General features: G+C 37.6%; 1 protein-coding gene across 1 annotated transcript; it reads left to right on the top strand.

Moving 5' to 3' along the window:
- The first annotated feature begins 1,123 nt into the window (after positions 1-1,123).
- On the top strand, positions 1,124-21,448 carry LOC118851450 (serine/threonine kinase receptor associated protein). Its single transcript, XM_036760908.1, has 10 exons — positions 1,124-1,607; positions 3,237-3,372; positions 11,740-11,821; positions 12,780-12,852; positions 14,119-14,215; positions 15,174-15,311; positions 16,117-16,253; positions 19,040-19,189; positions 20,121-20,186; positions 20,886-21,448. The coding sequence occupies exons 1-10, from the start codon at positions 1,496-1,498 to the stop codon at positions 20,945-20,947; spliced, it is 1,053 nt and encodes a 350-aa protein (XP_036616803.1). The 5' UTR covers positions 1,124-1,495; the 3' UTR covers positions 20,948-21,448.

The following is a 21,448-nucleotide window of genomic DNA, read 5'->3' as shown; positions in this document are numbered from 1 at the left end:
TTGAAGGCAGTGAAGTACAATGGGCAGTGCTGTATCTGGAGCATTGGGTTTATTCTGGTTCTGCTACTACAAATTTGACCTTAGGAAAATAATTTAATAGGGCAGCTAGGTGACTCAGTGGATAGAGTGCTGGGTCTGGAATCAGGAAGACACATCTTCTTTGGTTCAAATCTGGCCTCATCCACGTACTAGCTGTGTGACCCTGGGCCAGTCACAAGCCTGTTTGCCTTAGTTCCTCATCCACAAAATGAGCTGGAGAAGGAAATGGCTAAACCACTCCAGCATCTTTGCTAAGGAAACCTCAGATGGGATCATGAAGAGGTGGACACACTGAACAGATTACTTAATCTCTGCTTCTCAGTTTCCTCATCTTTAAAATGAGGGAGTAGGACAAGACGACCCAGCAAAGGTAAGCCCCTTGAAGGCTTATTTTATTTTTGTCTTTGGGTCTTCAACACAATGCCTGGCACATAAGAAAAACTTAATAAATTTAAACACTTAAAATGGTTGTCCCTTTGCCTATGAGTGGGTGGTGCAGCAGGCAAAGTGCTGGATTTGGCCCAAGAGGGGATGCCCTGGAATGTCATTTCTGCAACGTCCTCCTGGCGTCACCCGCCTCCCCTCCTTTATGCCCCTGTTTCCTCAGCCTTCCCTTCTAGGCTAAACCCAGGATACTGTGAATTTCAAGTCGTTTTCAGTTCTAAATCTAGAACCTTATGAAGGTGAAGAATCTTAACAATGTGATTCCACCCACTTTACAGTAGCTCTTTGCTCTATTGTATATATTGAAAATAGCAGAAAATAAATGGGACTCAGTCCAGAGTTAGGACTGGGAGGGAACGGGAAGCAGGGCGTACACGTGCGGCTCTAAGACAGCTTAAATCGAGACACAATCGGTTAAAGACAACATGGCCCCAGCCTGGCCTTGACCCCAAACGGGCGCGGCAGGAGACTCCTTCCCCGCGGGCTCGAGACAAACCGCCAGGCTTACCGAAGCATTCACCCACTTATTCTCTCTGGTAGATAGATAAAGGAGGGCCAGGGGGTGCGGCCAGAGGCGAGGCCTGAAAGAGCCAAGGCCACGCCCTTTCCACCTCGTCATTTCCAGCGACCCCTCCACGTCATCCATCGTCGTCACTTCCTGCCAGCGCCGGAGTGGACGGTGCTGGCGGCGCCCGGCTCGGCGCTCCCCTCTCCTTTTCTCCCTCCCTCCCTCCCTCCCTTCTCCTCCTCCTTTTCCTCTCCCTCCCTCGGCGGCTAGAGCCCACCCCACGGTGACCCCCCCACCCCCACCCACCGGAGGCCGCTCCCGATCTCAGCGCCGCCGGGCCAGCTTCCTGCCCTTCCCCTCCGCCCAGCCCCTGTGTCGGGAGCAGGGCCTTCTTGGAGCGGTTGGAGCCTCCGCCGCCCCGCGGGAGCAGCCTCGGAAGGACATCAGCGACCCCACCGCCTCCCTGCAGCCGCCCGCTGAGGAGGAGCCGCCGCCCCCGCCGCCATGGCGATGAGGCAGACTCCGCTTACCTGCTCGGGGCACACGCGGCCTGTGGTGGATCTGGCCTTCAGCGGCATCACCCCTTACGGCTATTTCCTGATCAGCGCCTGCAAAGGTGAGCGAGGTTCCGGGCCCGGATTTGGCGTTCCTTGGCCTGGAGGCGGAGAGGAAGGATACAGGCTGTGTTCTGGGCCTCTCCGTGGCCTTGCCCGCTTCCGGGGACCCCGGGCTTAGCCGTGGCCTCATCTTGGGAGGCGGGCCCAGCCACTGCGGCCTGGAAAGGCTGGAAATGATTCCAAGGTTTGGGGGAGGGGAGCCCGTGTGGGGCCCTTCCAGGGAGGCCCTAGAGAGCAGGGTCCGTGCTGCCAGGTGGGGAGCAAAAGAAGCCTTGAGGTGGATTGGAGAGGACCTCGTCTGCTCTGGGCACATGGCTAAGAATCGGCGGGCCAAACTCCCTCCTCTTTCTTCCCAAGTTACTTGGAATAAGTTTGCAATTTAGGTTTTTTTTATTTTATCTTTTATGATCTTGCCCTCATTTCAAGATTACAACTTGTCTATTAGTCATTGGCTAAACTTTAAATACTCTTCTCAAAAGTAAAAGCCCCCCCCCCTTTTTTTTTCTATTTTAGTGTATTCACAAACTGTTAAGGAAATGCCATGACAAACACAATTCGTGGAGTCCTAGACATAGAACCAAGGAATCCATTTATCATGGGGGAATACTCCCTTCATCACAACTGGCATATTGAGCCCTTCCATGCCTCTTCAGAGATTTACCACCTGGTATGGCCAATCTGGTCTCTTAAATGTAATATTGGGCTATTAAAGGCCAAGTTAGATCTAGTGTAGATGGATCCACACTTTCTCTTTTGTCATAGTCTCAGAATGTCAAAAGTTATCTCCACATCAGTATGAGGCATTAGAGGAAGACATGTAACAGTTGCCCCAATTTAAAATACATAGCATGAAAGCTTCTGGAAATTGTTTGAAATATAATTGCCAATTTTCTGTTGAATATTTTTCAGGTTTAAAATATTTTTTCAGTTATCCAATTTTCAAGCTTTCTTTATGGTTGATAATTCTTTTCATAAGCAGTTATGTCTTAAAATACTCCGTAGGTCTATATAGAAATACAACTACTTTGTGACTTTTGGTTGTTTGCTATGTTATAATTTTATCACCTCAGATGTTATGTTTGAATTAGGTATAACAAATTAATAGTTAACTATATCATACCTTTTATGTTCACCTGATGACAAAAATCTTGTAATTAACTTTTTTCCCAAGCTTTTACTCTGAGAGCACCTTTTGGAGATTTGCTGGGTTTCTCATATGACTTTACCTAGCTCTTATGTTTAATTGTGAGATTGGTAAATTATTTCCAGTTACATTTTTTTTCTTATGAGACCTATTTTTCCAGAATAGAGAGTTCCCAGGTAAAGAACTTGTTTACCAATGCAAATTTGGTAGCTTCTTTGTCTTAGAAAGTTGCTGCCTGAGATACTGTAGTGATTTTCCCAGAAACACTTAAGTTCTCAGTTCCTCACACAGCACTAAAATTAGATTATAGAGCAGTTTTTTCTTTCTCTGGGAGTTCATTATGCCGATGAAATCATATGTTCAGACAGAAAAGATATTTACAGCTTCAGCAGAGTTAGTGTTTGAGAACTTTTAACTCCTGAATTTTTAGTAATGTAACACTGATTACTGAAACATAATAATCACTTTTTAAAAATTTGTTTAGATGGTAAACCTATGCTACGCCAAGGAGATACAGGAGACTGGATTGGAACATTTTTGGGTCATAAAGGTGCTGTATGGGGTGCTACATTGAATAAAGATGCTACAAAAGCAGCTACAGCAGCTGCAGATTTTACAGCGTAAGTATAGGCATCTTTTCTCTCTTTTAACTTTATACTTGTGAAATATATTGTGAAATATCCAGAACATTAACAAGTCATACTTTTTAATCATTCAGCAAATAATTATTGGATCTTCTTACATTCAAGGCATTGACATGTAGCATTCATTGGTTTAAAAAAAATTTGCAAGAGAAGTGATTGGATCTGGCTTTTACTGTTTTAAAGTAGCAAGACTGCTTACTATAGTGTCAATAAAATATCAATGTGTTTAAAGTATTAAAGACAAAAGTGGAAAGGTCCCTGCCTACGATTAGCTTAAATTTTTACTAAAATAAGTAAAATATGAACACAGATAAGTATAACTCAATTCAAGAAACATTTGTTAAGTGCCTCCTTAATGGAAAGACATAATTAAAGTCTCTGCCTTCAAGGAGCTTCTGTTCTATTGGAATGTCAAAATGTACATAAATAAAGTGGAACTAATTTCTAAAGTTAAAAAGTGGTTATAACTTCTGATTGGGAGGTGGGAGGGGCCAGGTGTCGGAAAATGACTTGTGGAGGAGGTATAGAGCCTGAGCTGTGTTTGGCAGAGAGATTCTACAAGCGAAAGAATGTAGTTTAGACATCAGAGGAGAGCATATGTGCAAAACTTCAGAAGGGGGGGTGGAATAGCATGTATGGGTATTGGCTAATGAGCTAGTTAGGATGATCAGAATGGAGGATGTAGAAGGACAGGTAATGGGGAATGAGTCTGGAAAGGTGGAAGGGGCCAGTTTCTCTAGGGCATTAAATTCCAGCCTGGGGAATTTGTATTTTATCCTAAAAACAACAGGGAGCCATGGAAGATTTTTGAGTAGGGCAGAGACTTATTAAGGTCACTGAATCATCTTGACAGCTGTGAGGAAGATACATTGGAGAAGGCAGAGAGACCAATTAAGAGGCTATCGCAGTAGTCCAGGTGAGGTAATGAGAAGGCAGTGAGAGACTGAGGGTAAAGAAAATGTGATTACCAAATACACCTGTGAAATGTTGCTACCCATTGTCTTGAAGAAGACAGACTGAGAGATGTTGATACTATTTAATTCAACACAGTTTTTAACTCATAAAGTTCATAGTCTTTTTATTAGGAATTCTAGGTGTGTGTTTATACACACACACAAGCACATATACTCTTATGTCTAAAATCTGTGGTTTTATTGTAGGGGAATACAAATTTATCTTTGATTTAGTAGATGTCGTAGAAAAAGTTACTTGAGATTGAGGTTAGGTAACTTGACCCATGGTCACATAGCTGTTGTCCGGAACAGGATTTGAACCCAAGTCTTCCAGGATAATCCACTATGACACACTGCTTCTAATATATACTTCTAATATGTCTATATGCCTCTAATACATACATGCATATAGATAGATATAAATCTATACACTCACTGAAATAGGGAACTGATGAAGTTTATGTAATTTGAAATCCTTAATTTCATGGTAATAATTGATGCAGTGCTATACATACTCATTTGAGTTTCACAACAACTCTGTAAATGTCAAAGATTGTATCTAAACCTAGGTCTTATTGAACCCCACATTACTTCACATTGACTCTTTTATTTAATACTGTTAATCCCTCTTGAACTTTAATGTTCTTTATTGTGTATGCTCCTCTCCCTGATCCTTATTGGTTCCTCTTTCTATGTGGCAGTGAAGCTTTGGTTTTATAAAGGCATTAGGAATACTATTCATTTTACATCCAGCTTTGGTAGAAGAGCTCATATGGTAAAGAATTGTTTTTCAGCAACCTAAATATGATCAATAAGGTATTGTCTTTTTAACAAATTATCAGTAAATTTGTTAATGTCAGAAACATAAGTATAGACCATGGTGTATTGTAGGCATTCATTACTGTCTGGCAAGGATTGCCAGACAAAAGTTTGAGAACAGCTTGTCTGGAGCTGTGTTCACCTCCTTTTTGGCTAGATTATATTACCCTATCTCTACGCACAGTGATGTCTTTGCCTGCTGCCAGTCAAGTGCAGATGATGTCCACTTGTGCAGAAATTTTATTCTGGTCCTGAAGGAAGCCCATTTCAGCTGTAAAATCCATAGAAAGATTTAGATGCATAAATTTGACTATATTATCAGCTCTTGAGAGGTGTACTGTAAGAGATGGCAATGTCATTATGGGGTTAAGTTGAAGTGGAGGTGTGGAAGAAGAATATGGGGCATATACTAACAAAAAGTATTACAAATACTAATCAGTGTTGAATCATTATCCTTGTGTAGATTTCTGCTTTGAGAGTCAGTATATGCCCTTTTTTGGTTAAATGATTATTATGTTGTTTCCAGTTCATCTAAAATGAGAGAAGAAAATGTGTATGTTTTGAAACATGTTGTTTGTCCCTCATTCTCGAAGAGGACCATGACATGAGGGAGGTGATGTCATGACATGCATGCAGGTGAATTGGATTTAAGCGAGGGAGGGCTGTGCAAAGTCACCAGCCTCACTTTGTCCTCCAGAGTCATCTAGGTCCAGTGGCCAGATACACATCAGACCAACTGTAGATGGCTCCAGATGCAGTGGAAAACCTTGGCCTTTTAAAGCTAAGTTCTTTATCAGGTCTCAGTTTGACTGAGGCAAAGCCCATTAAATGATTAAAAGGCTAGGTAAAAAAATGAGGCAAAGAATGGCCTCTTTCACCTAGTCTGACCCATCTGGGGGTTGTTGACCTGGGACCTATGGTTGGCCAATCAGTGAGAGCCAGAATGATTTGGGTTTAAGGCAAGATCCTTAAGAAAGAAATCTAGCCTGTAAACCCCAAGATATCTTTTGACATTTGAAACCTGTATGTCATCATGAAAATCAGTTTGACATGGGAATTAGACTGAATTTGGATAGTAAGAAAAATATTCTTGTAGCATTTGGTGCACATTTATTAAGTTACCTGTTGTCTTATTCTCTTTTTGAGTTTTGTGCTGACTCCAGCTACAGTTTTAGGACCTGTTGAGATACTTGAGCAAAGTGTAGAAGCTAGATGTCTGTATTTCAGGAAATCTATGTGAAACAGGGCAAGGAGAGTGGTCATTTAATACAATCTGTTGTGCCTCTAAGTTTATCTAATTTTCAAAGTTAGACCAATTTTTCTAGGGTCAGCAGTTGGGTGTGGATATTGGAGGGGCAGCAGTAACTTCAAGGTCACTTAACTTTTGAGTAATCAGATTGCTTTGCCTGTTGAAATTAATATTGGTGTGGTAACTTTTCAAGGAAACTAGCCAAGGTTCTCCCACCTGAACTATATTCATCACAAAAAGCAATTGATGGTTGAGTATTTTGAAGGATAGTTTCTGGTTGTTTTTGTTGTTGAGAAAGTTTATTTGGCAAATCAGTTTTTCAGGACAAAGTTAAAATGTAACATCGAGTTGTGCCAAATTTCAGCTAGGTCTGGTTGTTATTTAGTCACCAGGCATTTTCTGGGTACTCACTATGTGCTAGGCACTGTGCTAAGTGCTGGAGTTAAACGGAAAGGTAAAAGACAGTCTTTACTCTCAGAGTATTGAATGGGTGTGTGTATATTTAAGACATAGTCAGACTTGTAAAGAAGATCAATGTGACAGCTGACTGGAGGATGGACTGGAATGGGGAGAGCCTTGAGGCTAGGCCACCAACCCTAAGCTACACTGCAATAGTCCAGGTATGAGGTGATGAGTGGTGGTAGTGTCATATCAGAGAAGAAGCATATAGAAGAGATATATGAAGGTAAAATTGGCAAGACTTGGCAACAGATTGGATGTGGGGGAGGGGTATGAGAGTTAGGAATTGAGGATGACACTTAGGTTGTAAGCCTGGGCAGCTGGGAGTATTGTCTGTCCTCAGTAGTAATAAGGAAATTAGGAAGAGGGGAAGGTTTAGGGAGAAAAATAATGAATATGTTGAATTTAAGATGCCTATAGAAGATCCAGTTCAAGATATCTAATATAGGTCATTGGAGGTGCTAGTCTGGTAGGGCTGGGTAAGGTTATGTAAGAATCATTAGCACATATGTGGTAGTTGAATTCATGGGAGCTGATGAGATCACTAAGTGAAATAATAGATCTATACTGACCTCTTTCCAGGCATGGAAAGATCTATGCTGATCCAGGCACGAGGAGTGGTCGGTTGGGTGGAAGGAGAACCAGGAGAGAGTAGTGTCATGAAAATCTAGTGAGAAGAGAGTATTGATGAGAAGATGATGGATAATATCAAAGGCTAGTGGTATTGTCCTTGAACATATAAAATAACTACAATGTATGCCACTTGTTCAATCTGACTTTTTCAGTAGGATTGTTAAAATGGAGTGATGAGGGTGTGAAGTGGTTTTCAGTGAGTGGAAAAACTAAGGGGGAACATCCTTAGATTTTGTCATCAACTCAAGTTAGAAGATATAACATTCTTAAAGAACTACTTTCTTATAACAAGTTGTAATGCATGATCCATAGTTAAGATCTTTTTTTTTTTTGAGGGGGGAAGGCAGGGCAATTGGGGTTATGTGACTTGCCCAAGGTCACACAGCTAGTAAGTCTGAGGCCAGATTTGAACTAGGGTCCTCCCGACTCCAGGGCCAGTGCTCTACTCACTGTGCCACCTAGCTGTCCCAATCTTTTTCTTTTTTTAAATGAAGTTGTTACTTTGAACAAAATCATTTGCAATCCCAATGGTAAGAGTGCTGAAATTAGTGTGTGATGACTTGGGTTATTATTCCTGTTCTGCCGCTTACAGCTTGTATGACTTTCAACAAAGCACATCTCTGGGACTCATTTCTCTCTTCTGTAAAATTAGAAGATTGGACTAAATGACCTCTAAGTTTCCTTCCCTATCTTCTAAATCAACAATCCTATGATCCTTCTCATCATCTTACTGTATTTTAAGTTTCTTAAGGATAGAGCCTATACCTTATTTATCTTTGTATTTCTCCCAGTGTCTGGCACAGTTCATAGCAAATACTCATTGCATCATACTTTTTGAACGGATGGATCTTTTTCTTAATAGACTTTGAGGCTTTTATGTACAATAATCTTGCATCTTAGGCCTCTATCTCACAGTTGAAAAGAGAAGTTAAGCAATCTACTCAATTCACCATTTATGTAAGTGCTTACTATGTTGTATGGAAGGCGATATGCTTTAAGACAAAAGTCAAACATGCTGTATTGCGGCCTGCAACACTCCTGAGTGCAGCCCAAACCAAATTAAAACATAATTGGGAAATATTTAACAAAAATAAAACAGAACATAGATAATGTTAGTATGTGGTTTTCTAAGTCAGTATGCAGGAATAGGGATCTTTAGGCTGTAGGTTCCCTTTTGTATAGTGTTTCTTTTTGCTTTAAGGCATCACTTTTTTTTTATTTGAGATATTTTATTTTTTCTGATTACATGTAAAGACAATTTTTGACATTCATTTTTTTATAAGATTTTGAGTTCCAAATTTTTTTCCCCTCCCCAGGAAGGCAAGCAATCATGTAAAACATTTCCACGTTAGTCATGTTGTGAAAGAAGAAACAGAACAAAAGGAAAAAACCACCCAAAAACCCCATATTGAAAATAGCATGCTTTGATCCGCATTCACACTTCATCAGTTCTTTCTCTGGATATAGATAGCTTTTTCTGTCATGAGTCTTTTGGAATTGTTTTGGGTCATTGTATTGCTGAGAAGAGCTAAGTCAATCATAGTTGATCATCACACAGTGTTGCTGTTAGTATGTGCAGTGTTCTCCTGGTTCTGCTGATTTCACTTTGTATCAGTTCGTGTAAGTCTTTCCCAGCTTGCTTTTTTTTTTTTTTTTTTTGAAACCATCCTGATCATCCTTTCTTATAGCACAGTAGTATTCCATTACATTCATATACCACAACTTCTTCAGCCATTCGCCAACTGATGAGCATCCTCTCAATTTCCAAATCTTTGCTATCATAAAAAGAGCTCCTATAAATGTTTTTACACTTACAGGTATTTTTGCCCCTTGTTATGATTTCTCCAGAATATAAATCTTGTAGTGATATTGCTGGATCAAAAGCTATACACAGTTTGATTGCCCTTTGGGCACAGTTGCAAATTGCTCTCCAGAATGGTTGGATCAGTTTACAATTCCACCAAGTGCCCTAGTGTCCCAATTTTCCCATGTCCTCTCCAGCATTTTCTTTTTCTGTCATATGAGCCAATCTGCTGGGTGTGAAGTGGTACCTCAGAGTTGGCTTTAATTTTCATTTCTCTACTCAATAGTGATTTAGAGCATTTTTTCATATGATTGTAGATAGCTTTGATTTCTTCTTCTGAAAACTGCCTGTTCATATCCTTTGACTATTTATCAGTTGGGGAATAACTTGTAGTGTAACAAATTTGATTTGGTTCTCTATATATTTGAGAAATGAGGCCTTTATTAGAGACACTTATACAAATTGTTTCCCAGATTTCTGCTTTCCTTCTAATCTTAGTTTTGTTTGTGCAAAACCTTTTCAATTCAATATAATCAAAATATCCATTTTGCTTTTTGTAATGCTCTCTATCTCTTGTTTGGTGATAAATTCTTCCCTTTTCCACAGATCTGACAGGTAAACTATTCCTTGCTCTCCTAATTTCCTTATGGTATCATCCTTTAAAGACATCATTTTTTTTAAAAGGACTGTTCTAGGGAATGAGATTACTTGACATTTGCATTCCATTACTATTTTAAAGAAAGATAACTTTCTATTAGATAATGAACTGAGTTCTAATTTATTAAAATCTTATTAGGCTAGTTATGTTTGCTTCCTCATTAACAGCAAACATCATGAGTATCTACAGAGTACAAAGTGCTGTGCTAGGCACTTCTATTACAGAATGACATGAGAGGATGGTCTTTTAGAATGGTACAGTGCAGTTGAGGAGACAAAAACTTTGCTTAAATTGAATTAAAAAAACCTCAACTCACAGTAACCTTTATTTTTTGCCTTTTGTCAAATTCTGCTTTGATAAAGTAATTTGTGTACATTTCTCATTTCCAGTATTAGTTAATAAGTTTGAGGTAACAGTAGTGATCTTTCCTTTGCTAGCATTTAAAGAGTCATTGATTTTGTAGATTTTTAAAATTTCAAGGGGTCTTTAGATATTGCGTAGCCTGGTCTCACTTAAAAATGAGACAATGAGTCACTTAGTAATTAAGTGATCTTCCTAGCTTAACTATTACTAGAACACAAAGGTCCCTTGACTTGTAATAGAGTGATTTTACCATATTCCTTCTCAGTAAAGGAGTTAAGTAGCATGGACAATTTAAATATTATTTGTAGTTGACTTTAAATGGTTAAGTCATGGAATTTTATAGCCAGAAGAGACCCATTAATCAAGTATTTACTTAATACCTTCAAATAGGTTCTGTAGGAATATATAAAGGGATCTGGAGTTGGAATCAAACTGGGTTTGGATCCCAGATCTGCCACTTATTTGTGTAATAACTAGGCAGGATGCTTAAAATATCTGGGCATTGGTTTCTTCATCTGTAATATTAAGGGATTTTCCTGAATGATCTCCAAGACACCCTCATCTCTAAACTCTTAAGGAATCAGTTCTCTGGGGCTCAGTTTTTGTTTGTTTATTTTTCCTTAGTAAAATAGGAATCACTAAGGTTATAGATTTAGAGCTAGAAGGAATCTTAAGAAGTTCAACCTCTTATTTTCCTTGAAGTTGGGCTAGATGACATCCAAGGACTCTTCTAATTTATAATCCTAAGTGCAATGAAACTCCCATTCTAATTGGGGAAAAACTAAGGTGCAAAATTTAGAGCACATCAGTCAGCAACATCCTATTATGTCAGGTACTGTAGTGGACATTAGGGATACAAAGGAAAAAAAATTATACAGTCTCTGCCTTGAAGGAGCTTACCTGTTGCTCATAGGTATATTTGGCTATGCCTGAAATTCAGAGTTCAGAGCAAATAATAAAAGCATTTCTGTAATGACTTATTTAGGAAGAATTTGAACTCCAATGACTAACTCATTCAGTGAACTTCTCTCAAATTAGCTATAGTGCCAATCTAAACTGATTTGTTCTCTTTTAAAAATTTAAGTTCATTTGTATGGCTTGCTTGTGTTTCCTCTGCTTGTTCTAGAAGGTCTTAGTTGAACAGAAAAGGTGATAAAGTTCACAGAGGAATTAAAATCAATGTCTTTCATCTCAACCCTATCCATATCTGTGGATATGTGGGTACTTTGGGAGGCCAGTAAAAATCCATAGTGCTAATAAAGTGCTATTATGGTTGTGTTGAACCATATGTATCATGTGTTAGCTTGATGCCTTTTTATTTTATCTTCATTTCACATTCATATCAGTTTATATAGTTAATCATCAAATTTATTCTATCATACAGTTTATCTTTTTATTTTTAAAGCAAAGTGTGGGATGCTGTTTCAGGAGATGAACTGATGACCTTGGCTCATAAACACATTGTTAAGAGTGTGGATTTCACTCAGGTATGTTAATTTAGTTTTGTTATAAGGACTTAGATAGCCACTATTAGAGTAGATCATTAATTTGTCTTTAGTATAAAACATTTTTAAAGGACCAAGTTGCATTTTTTTGGAGGCAGTTGGGCTTAAGTGACTTGCTTAAGGTCACACAATTAGTTAAGTGTCTGAGGTCAGATTTAAACTGGGGTTCTCCTGCCTCCAGGGCTGGTGCTCTGTTCATTGTACCACCTAGCTACCCTGTTTTTCTGCATAAATGGTTAAATAAAGACATTTAATCTGAATCTTAAGAAAGAAAGGAAGGGGGTATATTAAATTTAACATGACATGCCAAAACTGCCATGTGTATCTATTGTCGTTGCAATTTTTTTTTGTTTTCAGTATTTAGTTTTTTCCTTTGTTCTTTTTTGTGTTTTATCACTCACCAGCTCTTCCCTTATAACTCCCTTCTCCCCAACTCCCTTTCCTTTCTTACATCTCCAACCCATTCCCCCAGACCTGGCCAATTAGAAACCCTCCCTTATAACAAGTATAGTCAAAACAAAAACTAAACATCACCTGGGTCAAATATTTGTTTTTAAAACTTTTTTTTTAAACTGGTGATTTTCTTGAGATGCCCTTGAACGTCAAATCTCTAGCAAAACCATAATGCTCAGAGGAACTGGCCTGAGTGTTTTTGAAATTTAAAGTGACAGAAATTTGGAGCCAGAGTAAAAGGGTGTTGAGAGGGAGCCAAGGTCAAGGCCAACAATAAAGGTTTCATATGGTACTTTGGGAAAGGGAACATAACTGGAATTCACGGGAGAAAGTTAAAAGAACAGCACTGTTGACATTATTCCTGTTGATTTGGGCATCAGCTGCAGCCATGTCTGACTTTTGTGACTTTTTATTTTGAGAAGCTTAGTGTTACTTACATGGTGAATCTTAAAAATCCATTAATATTTTACTTGTATTTTTTTTCCAGGATAGCAACTATCTATTGACAGGTGGACAGGATAAACTGTTACGCATATATGATTTGAACAAATCTGAAGCAGGTAAATCTTCTTTTGAAGTGAACTTGATAGCAACTAAAACCAGGAAGAATTTGGTCTAATCGTGTGCTTAATTCATTCAGGAACAATGGGCCTCTTTAAATGTTCCTCTAGCAGTGGAGCCTAACCTATTTCCAGCAGTTAACATTGTTGTTAGGCACTTAATAAATGTTTATTGAATCAACCGGAAATGATTGGGGGATAGGATGGTCTTTGGTCTTCAAATACTTGAAGGACTGTTAAAAAAAAATATCCCTCTTCTGCTAGGCTTTGGTATATAGAACTAGAACTAGTGGTGTGAGTTAAGGGCCTCCACTTGGAATAAGCCCCTGTAAGATAAGGGAAAAGTTTCCTGATAATGGAATATGCGAGTTTGGTGGTCTAGAATTCCCTAGGCCTAGGCTTAATATACTAGTTGTTAAGGTTGTTGTAGGTGGAAGTCATGCTTTGGTCAGGTAACTAATCAACCTCGGTAATTCTGTGATCTTAGTAGCAGTCAGAACTTGTCACAAGAATGAGTAAAACATAGCCCATAAAACTATGTAGTTTTTCTCTGGGCATGCATGTGCCTGAGATTTCATTGGGGTTGAAAAATTCTGATGAAGTTCCCTTTATCAATGGAAATAGACATCTGTTCTGTGATTTAGAGTCTTAAACATTATGCTTTAGTGGCAGGACTCAAATCCACAGAGACTGGATATTTGCTGTCTTTTACTCTGTGTGTGTGTGTGTGTGTGTGTGTGTGTGTGTAACATTTTGAGAACCTAATGAAATTAAAGGATTGCAGATTTAGGGCCAAAAGGGACCTTAGAGGTCATCAAATACAACCTCCTCATTTTATAAATGAGGAAATGGACATAAGACAAAGTGAATTCCCCAGAGTCATGTAGTTATTAATTCCCTCAGGTGAAACTTGAGTCCAGTGGTTCTTCCTGACTCCAAGGCCAGTACTCTCTTTACCATACCACTCTTCCTCAAATAGTCATCATAGTATAGTGAAGACACTTAGTGTTACTAAGCTTATGAGTTACTAGCTATAGATTAATTTAGAAAGTATTAGTAGCATGGCCCATGTAGTCTATATGAATACTATTATTGTAACTCTAGAGAAGTTGCTTAACTTTTCTCTAAGCCTGAAGATGTGATACTTATACTAGCTACCTCATAGGTTATTTTGAGAAGTATTTTACAAATAATAAGGCTATATAAATGTGTATTCACAGAAATATCAACTCCTTTTCCTAAACATTTCTTCTTTATTATTTTAAGAACCTAAGGAAATCAGTGGTCACACCTCTGGTATTAAAAAGGCTTTATGGTGCAGGGATGATACACAGATTCTTTCAGCTGATGACAAAACTGTCCGGTAAGTAATCTATTGAAAGGCAGGGATTCTTAACCTAGAGTCTGTTAATTTAAAAGTAAAATTATATTTGTGTATATATACATATCTCTTTCACAATAGTTTTTCCTTTGTAATCTTTTGTTTTATTATGTGCATTTAAAAACATTTTAACAATAAGGTCTGTACCTTCACCAGAGTGTCTGAGGGATCTGTGTGAGTCCATAAAAAGAGTTAAGAAACTGCCCCCTGTAAAGAATTAGGTATTTTTCATGGTTTGATTTCTTTTGTGTTTAAATTCATACAGACCTCATATTCTATTTAATACTTTTGTTTGACTTTTATGTCTTTAGCTCTACTATATAGATAGAGCCGGGGTGGAGAACCTGAGGCCTTGAGGCCATATGTGGCCTTCTAGGTCCTTGGGTTCAGCCTTTTGACTGAGTCCAAGTTTTACAGAACAAATCCTTTTGTTGAGGAGATTTGTTCTGTGATGTTTGGATTCAATCAAAGGGCAGCACTTAAAGACCTAGAGGGCTACATGTGGCCTTGAGGCCACAGGTTTCCCACACCTGATTGTAGACTATAAAGAAAGGCAAAGTATAGGGAAATTTATGTTCAGAATTTTTTACTTATTATATTTGAGTAATTGGATAGAGAAGTTTCTCATCAGGTTTGAGAACAATATTGCTTTTCTTTTTTTAGTAACTGAATAATAAAGCTTAGCTTTTTAGTTTCTTGGTCAGTCATTTGAAAACTTAAGGATTCAGTTGCATTGGCAGGATTGTAGGTTAGTTCGCTTTACCAAAAGATTAATAAACTATATGAGATGGTAATGCTGATTTGGTATTTGTAAGGAATGTTACACTAGGGGTTATGATTGTACCTTACTGATAACTTTGGTCTGGTTTTATAAACTTTCCTGAGCTTTCTCTCACCTCTTCTCTTCCCCGCCCCTCCCCCCCTTTTTTCCCCTTTATAGCCTCTGGGATAGAGCGACAATGACAGAAGTAAAGTCTCTAAATTTTAGTATGTCAGTTAGCAGTATGGAATATATTCCTGAAGGAGAGATTCTGGTAATAACCTATGGGAGATCTATTGCTTTTCATAGTGCAGCAAGGTATGTCACATTAGTAATGCTTTTTTGTATTTTGTATTTTCCTTTAAAGAAATTGGGTTACTTGGAATTGTGATTTTTATTTAAAATTTCAAAATAATATATTTTCAAAGTGAGCAACTTGGTTTCATTTTACACCTTTTTTGCCTTCACATGCAATCTTAGGGGTACATTTCTTATTGAAACATGGCTCGTGTTCCTCATTTTTAAAAAATGAGTACTTTTTATTTAAATTTAATTTCTAGCTATCATTCTTAGTTATTGTTTGATAGATACTGTGTTAGTTACCATTGTGAACATGTTCTTTACTTTATTTAAATCTTTTGTGATTTTAAAAACTTAGCTGTGATTTTACTTCATTTGCATAAACTTCTTTTAAACACACCAAGTGTCACTATCAAATTTATTTGGATATTTTATATTCTTCTGTTTCTTGTATTTTTCTATTAACAATGAAACAATATGCATGTACTAATCACAACTGCCAGGCTAAGGCTGACTAGCCAGCTTTGAAAGTTTTGATACAGCAAGGTTGTTTCAATACTCATTCTATGATTATGCCTCTGCTGTTTCCACAAGTCAGCAGGAAAATCCATGCCAAAACTGTATAGTTATACTTTATGGAGATTTCCATTTGGTTTTGCTTTTTAGACCATAGAACTCAAGTTTTTATTTTACAGTTTTGATTCTTATATGCTAGTACAATCTTTTCTTGGCCTTGCACTTTGGTATGGGTAATAATTTTTCTGTTGTTTTTTGTTTTTTAAATCAAGAACGGTTGATTTAAACTTTTTTCTCTCCTTTTTAGTCTGGAGCCAATTAAATCCTTTGAAGCTCCTGCTCCCATCAATTCTGCATCTCTTCATCCTGAGAAAGAATTTCTTGTTGCAGGTGGTGAAGATTTTAAGCTTTATAAATATGATTATAATAGTGGAGAAGAGTTAGGTGAGTAAATTTTTTTAAAAAAAATATTAGGGTTATCTTGTATTTTTTAAATATGCATTTGTGGATAGAGTGCCAGACCTGGAGTCAGGAAGAACTGAGTTAGTATCTGGCCTCAGACACTGACTTTATGACCCTGGGCAAGTCACTTAATCCTCTTTGCCTCAGTTTCCTCATCTGTAAAATGAGCCGGAGGAGAAAATGGCAAACCATTACTTTGCCAAGTATCTTTGCCGAGAAAACCCCAAATAGCTTCACGAAGAGTTGGACACAATCGAAATGACTGAACAACAACAAAAATAAATATATGAACAAATGCATATATATAAAACTAATTTATCCAGAGTTGTAATTAGTTGAAAACACACATAGAGATGATATTGCCAGGTAAGTCAAGCTTACTTTTTAAAATGCCAGTGCATTTTTAATTTTTGCCATTTTGAATAAAATTTTTATGAAATAGATGGCATATTTTCTTAAATTAATAGTGCAGCTTTCTTAAATAGAATATGCCAAACATAATTTCACCCTTTTTTAACTCAGAATTAAAAGTGGCAGCATATTATAGTGGAGAGAGCTGTAGACTTGGAGTCAGAAATTACTTGATTGAATCCCTCCTCTAGTAATAGTTATATAAGTCCTTAACCTGGCTGAGGCGCAGTTCTCTCACGATTAAAATGGGGGCAGAAGCAGGTTGCGCTCAGTGGCCTGAAAGGTCCTGTTCTATCCTGTGACCATCATTATGAACATTGTACCATGTTGTGCAATGCCATGTCTTTATGGTCCGTTCCAGTGTGTAGGTGGCAGTGGGGGTGGGGGGACAGGGCGCAGGGATGGGCAGTAGGTTTAAACCTGTCCTAAAGGGCTCTAAATCACATTGCTTTTTTCAGCTGTTAGAATTTTTTTTTCTGTTGAACTGTAACTTCTTGGTGCTGTCAGTGCATCTTTTTCTAGTACTCCATTCACCTCATCAAACTTGTTACAATTGCATATAAAATAAGAGTAAGTGGATTATAGGAGCTTTTCTGTGAATGTGGTGTGGGAGGTCTAGTGGGTAGGTATTAGAATCCTTTTTTGTGCTTCTTAATTTCAGGTGGTTTAGGGTATTTACGTACATAAAGTATTTAACATGTTACCACACAGACTTTTAGTTAGCATCACCTTGTGAGCTAGGAACTCTTAAAATAGGTTTTTTAGATGCTGGTGTCACTTATTTTGGACAGCACATCAATTAAAAATGGAGGTAGTAGAATTTTCTCAAATGTGGGACCAAATTGGATGTGACTTTGAAAGTTCCATCTCAGATTAAGTTTTTCATGTACTTTAAAAAATTTAGCTGATATATCCAGTTTTGAATCCCATATTGTTCCGGAGACTTAAAGTCACAAGAGTCTAAGAAGTCATAACTGTGTGCTATTAACTTTTTTTGTGTTTTTCTTCACTTAGGAACTTTATTCAGTATGGACTGATTTTGTGTCATTATTACCTTGCATGTCTTTCTTTGACTTCAGTTATAAAGGTGGACATAGAACAGGGAAAAATGCAAATTAATGATTGGGCTTTCTATTCTAATTCTGGAGTGTAGGTATCACAGAATTTTAGGGTTATAAGTTGACCCCCATTTTTCCTTTCCTGTATTATATTATGATTGCTGTGGGAAAAGTTCATATGGCATTTAGTTGTTTTACCATTGATTTTTATTTTCTTGAATTTATATAATGGCTTTTGCTTCTATTTTTCACTTTATCTCAGGGTATAGATTAAGAAATGAAGTCACTGAAAGGTTTTGTCTTGTCCAAGTAGGTCTCAACTCTGAGCCTTTATTTCCATGTTCCCCCTGACTGCTATTTACTTACCGCTGTACTGTAATTAAAGAATTCAGGGGACCCATTTGGTTCTGAGTATTTATATGGCTGGATCAACACTTTGTGAATATAAAAATTCATTCAGCAATCATGAGTGCTCTTTACAAAGTACCATGCCAGATTATAGTTGAATAGGACTCTCGGTCCTAAAATAATACGTAAATTGGTATGGATTGTGTACTTGCTATTGCATTGGTGCGATCAGTAAGGGTAAAAGAGGGTTCTTAAGTCTTTGAAATTGAGCAAACCAAGGGCAGGAACATCAGCATAAATACGAAGTTAGGAAAGGGTCTGTGGTAGGAAGTAAATGGAACTTCTTTGTACTTCAGTAATTGACTGAAAATGGTGACATTACTAGATTACATACTTGATTTATTTCTTGTTAGCTGTTTCCTCACTAGACTTGGTGACTAAAGTAGAGGACTAATCCTAATTTTTGTTAGAAGAGACCTAGAGTTGATAGTCTTGAAATGAGAAGATTGAAGCCTTTCCCTTTGGATCGTTGTTAGAATTTGTTTCCTTGTGCCAAGATGGTAATCTGAAAGATCAGAAATAGGGAGCTCCTAGAAGTGGAACTGTTCACACCTAGATCCACATTCTTACCTATCAAATATTGTTACCCACTCCCCTGTGGGAGATGGAACTACATGTTTCGTTTTTGGTTAGGGTTAGTCAGAAGCAAGATTTCCAGGCCGTCTCTAGCCTGAAATAAGCATCTTCAAAAAGAGGAACTTTGGAAGGAAACAGTGTACAATTATCAGCAGCTTTGTTTGCAGAGTATAATAATAGTATTTGTAGATTTTTAAATTGGCTTAATGTTCCCCTCCCCTGCCGTTGACTTATATAAGCTTCTCTCCCTAGATCATCAATTATTGTCTTTTGATTTAACTGTTAAATTATCTAACCAAATGTTTCTTCTTGCAGAATCCTACAAAGGGCACTTTGGTCCTATTCACTGTGTGAGGTTTAGTGCTGATGGAGAACTATATGCTAGTGGTTCTGAGGATGGGACATTGAGATTGTGGCAGACTGTGGTAGGGAAAACATATGGCCTTTGGAAATGTGTGCTTCCTGGTAAGAATTTTATTTGAAATTTTTGACATTAAATGTCCCAGCTTTTTGTAGTAAAATAGGTTATTAGAATAGAACTAATAAAGCTTAATTATTTTTAAAAAGTAAATGAGGATAAAGAACCTCCCACTTGTTCTAACCTATTTTTGTACACTTTTCTATAATTAACCACATAGTGGTGTAAAGTAGGATAGAGAATTAAAAATTGGTCACTTAACAATATATTTTTTAGTTGCTGTACTCTAGGAGCATATAAATATGTTTAGTTATACATATGTACATAGATGTCTGTGTGTGTAAAATTTACCAGTGCTATTTTAGTATGTTGCTATCCAAAGTTACTCTAATTGAATATTGGGTATACATAAGATTCTTTTGGACTCAGAAAAATTGACCATCAGTGTCAAGATGCTTAATTACTGCTCCCCAAATAGTTGTCATCGGACAGCTAGGTGGTGCAGTGGGTAAAGTGCCAGGCCTGGAGTCAGGAAGACTCATATTCCTGAGTTCAAATCTGACTTCAGATATTGACACTAGGCAATTTGTGTAGGCAATTTGTTGTGTGACACTAGGCAAGTCACTTAACCCTGTTTGCCTCAGTTCCTCATCTGTAAAATGAGCTGGAGAAGGAAATGGCAAACTACTCTAATACCTTTGCCAAGAAAACCCCAAATGGGATCACAAAGCGTTGGACATAACTGAAAAACAACTAAACAGCAAAAATAGTTGTCTGAGCCTAAATGATATTTTTGGAGGGGAAGGCATCATATACTGTTTTTAATTTTTCGGTAACAAGAACTTTTCAGTAACATTTCATTACAAAGTTTTCTAGGGCACAGTCTGTCTAATGTTTTTGTTCAAAAGGTAATAGAAAATTCTGGTGACCAAGAATCAATTTTAGTATTATTTAATACTTAAAATTTTGTTTCCACAGAAGAAGAGGGTGGAGAGCTAGCAAAACCGAAGATCAGTTTTCCAGAGACAACGGAAGAGGAACTAGGTATCATTTTAATTTACTTTCATTGAATCAGATGCTTTATTAGAGTCAGTAAGATGTTGAACATCACTGAAGCCGTGTGATTGAAGTTCATAATTAGATGGAGAATCTTGAGGATCGAACATTAAAATTTACATTAAACCTTTAACTTTTAAATGTCTTAGAGCAGCATTCCTTGCTTGTATGTAACTGCTGTTTGTTTTTGTTGCGTAAAATGAGTATATGAACATTATTAACTGGATGATTAGCTGAGTGGGTTTATGGACTGACTTAAGGTTAGGATAGGTGTCATGCTGGACAGAAATATTGATTGAGGTACCTAAGTGTGCTCTGTCTTCAGTCCTGTTCAGCGTCTTTATCATTAACTTGGATGAAGACATATAGAGAACATGCTTATCAAATTTGCAAATGGTACTAAGCTTGGTGGTTAACTAAAATGTTGAATGACTAAATTGAGATTCACAAAGATCTTGGCAAACTAGAGTAGTGAGCTGAATCTTAATAAGATGAAATTTAATAGCAACAAACATGAAATCCCATGTTTTGGTTTGTGTACCAAGATATTGGATTAGATGCCTTTCAAGTCCCCTCTTGAATTCTAAAATTCTTATGATTCTAAGTGAATTTAAATGACTTGTATGAACTTGTGTATATGATATTAAGAACTTCTGTACATGAGTTATTGTTTCTCTTTCGTTGCAGAAGATCTTGGCTCAGAAAACTCAGATTCCATCTATAGTTCAACTCCTGAAGTGAAGGCCTGAGCACCTGGCATATGCCACAGATGTTATGCCACATGTGGACTAAAACAAAGCAGCAATTAGCAGAAGCCTTACAGAGTTACCCTCTACATAAGGCAAACATGGGCAGTAAAATGATGGGGAATGTGATAGCTCCATTGTTGGAACTAGCTTGGTGTTGTCTCTAAGTGAAAACTATGAGAATATCAAAAAAAAAAATGGCGGATAGAATTGTGCTCATTTAGTCCACTATCCTACTGCCTTTTTGAATGAACATGTGCAAGCCAACATCTAATTTCTCCTATTTCAATTAGATTTCTTGTAGCCATTTTACTCTATTATGGAGAAAAAAAAATGTAATGGCCTATTTTACTTTTTTTTTTCTGAAGGCAGAAAGACTTTTGCTTTAGTTGTAAAGAAGGGAGTACATGATAAAGTATTCGGTTTGATTTCTCTTTCATTGTACACTGCTTCTGAACATCTAATTGTTTTCAGTTGTCTAAATAAAATGCCTCTACAATGGTC

Source organism: Trichosurus vulpecula, chromosome 5 (assembly GCF_011100635.1).
Source record: "Trichosurus vulpecula isolate mTriVul1 chromosome 5, mTriVul1.pri, whole genome shotgun sequence".
Taxonomy (NCBI): Eukaryota; Metazoa; Chordata; class Mammalia; order Diprotodontia; family Phalangeridae; genus Trichosurus; species Trichosurus vulpecula.
This window is presented reverse-complemented; position numbering and strand designations above follow the sequence as displayed.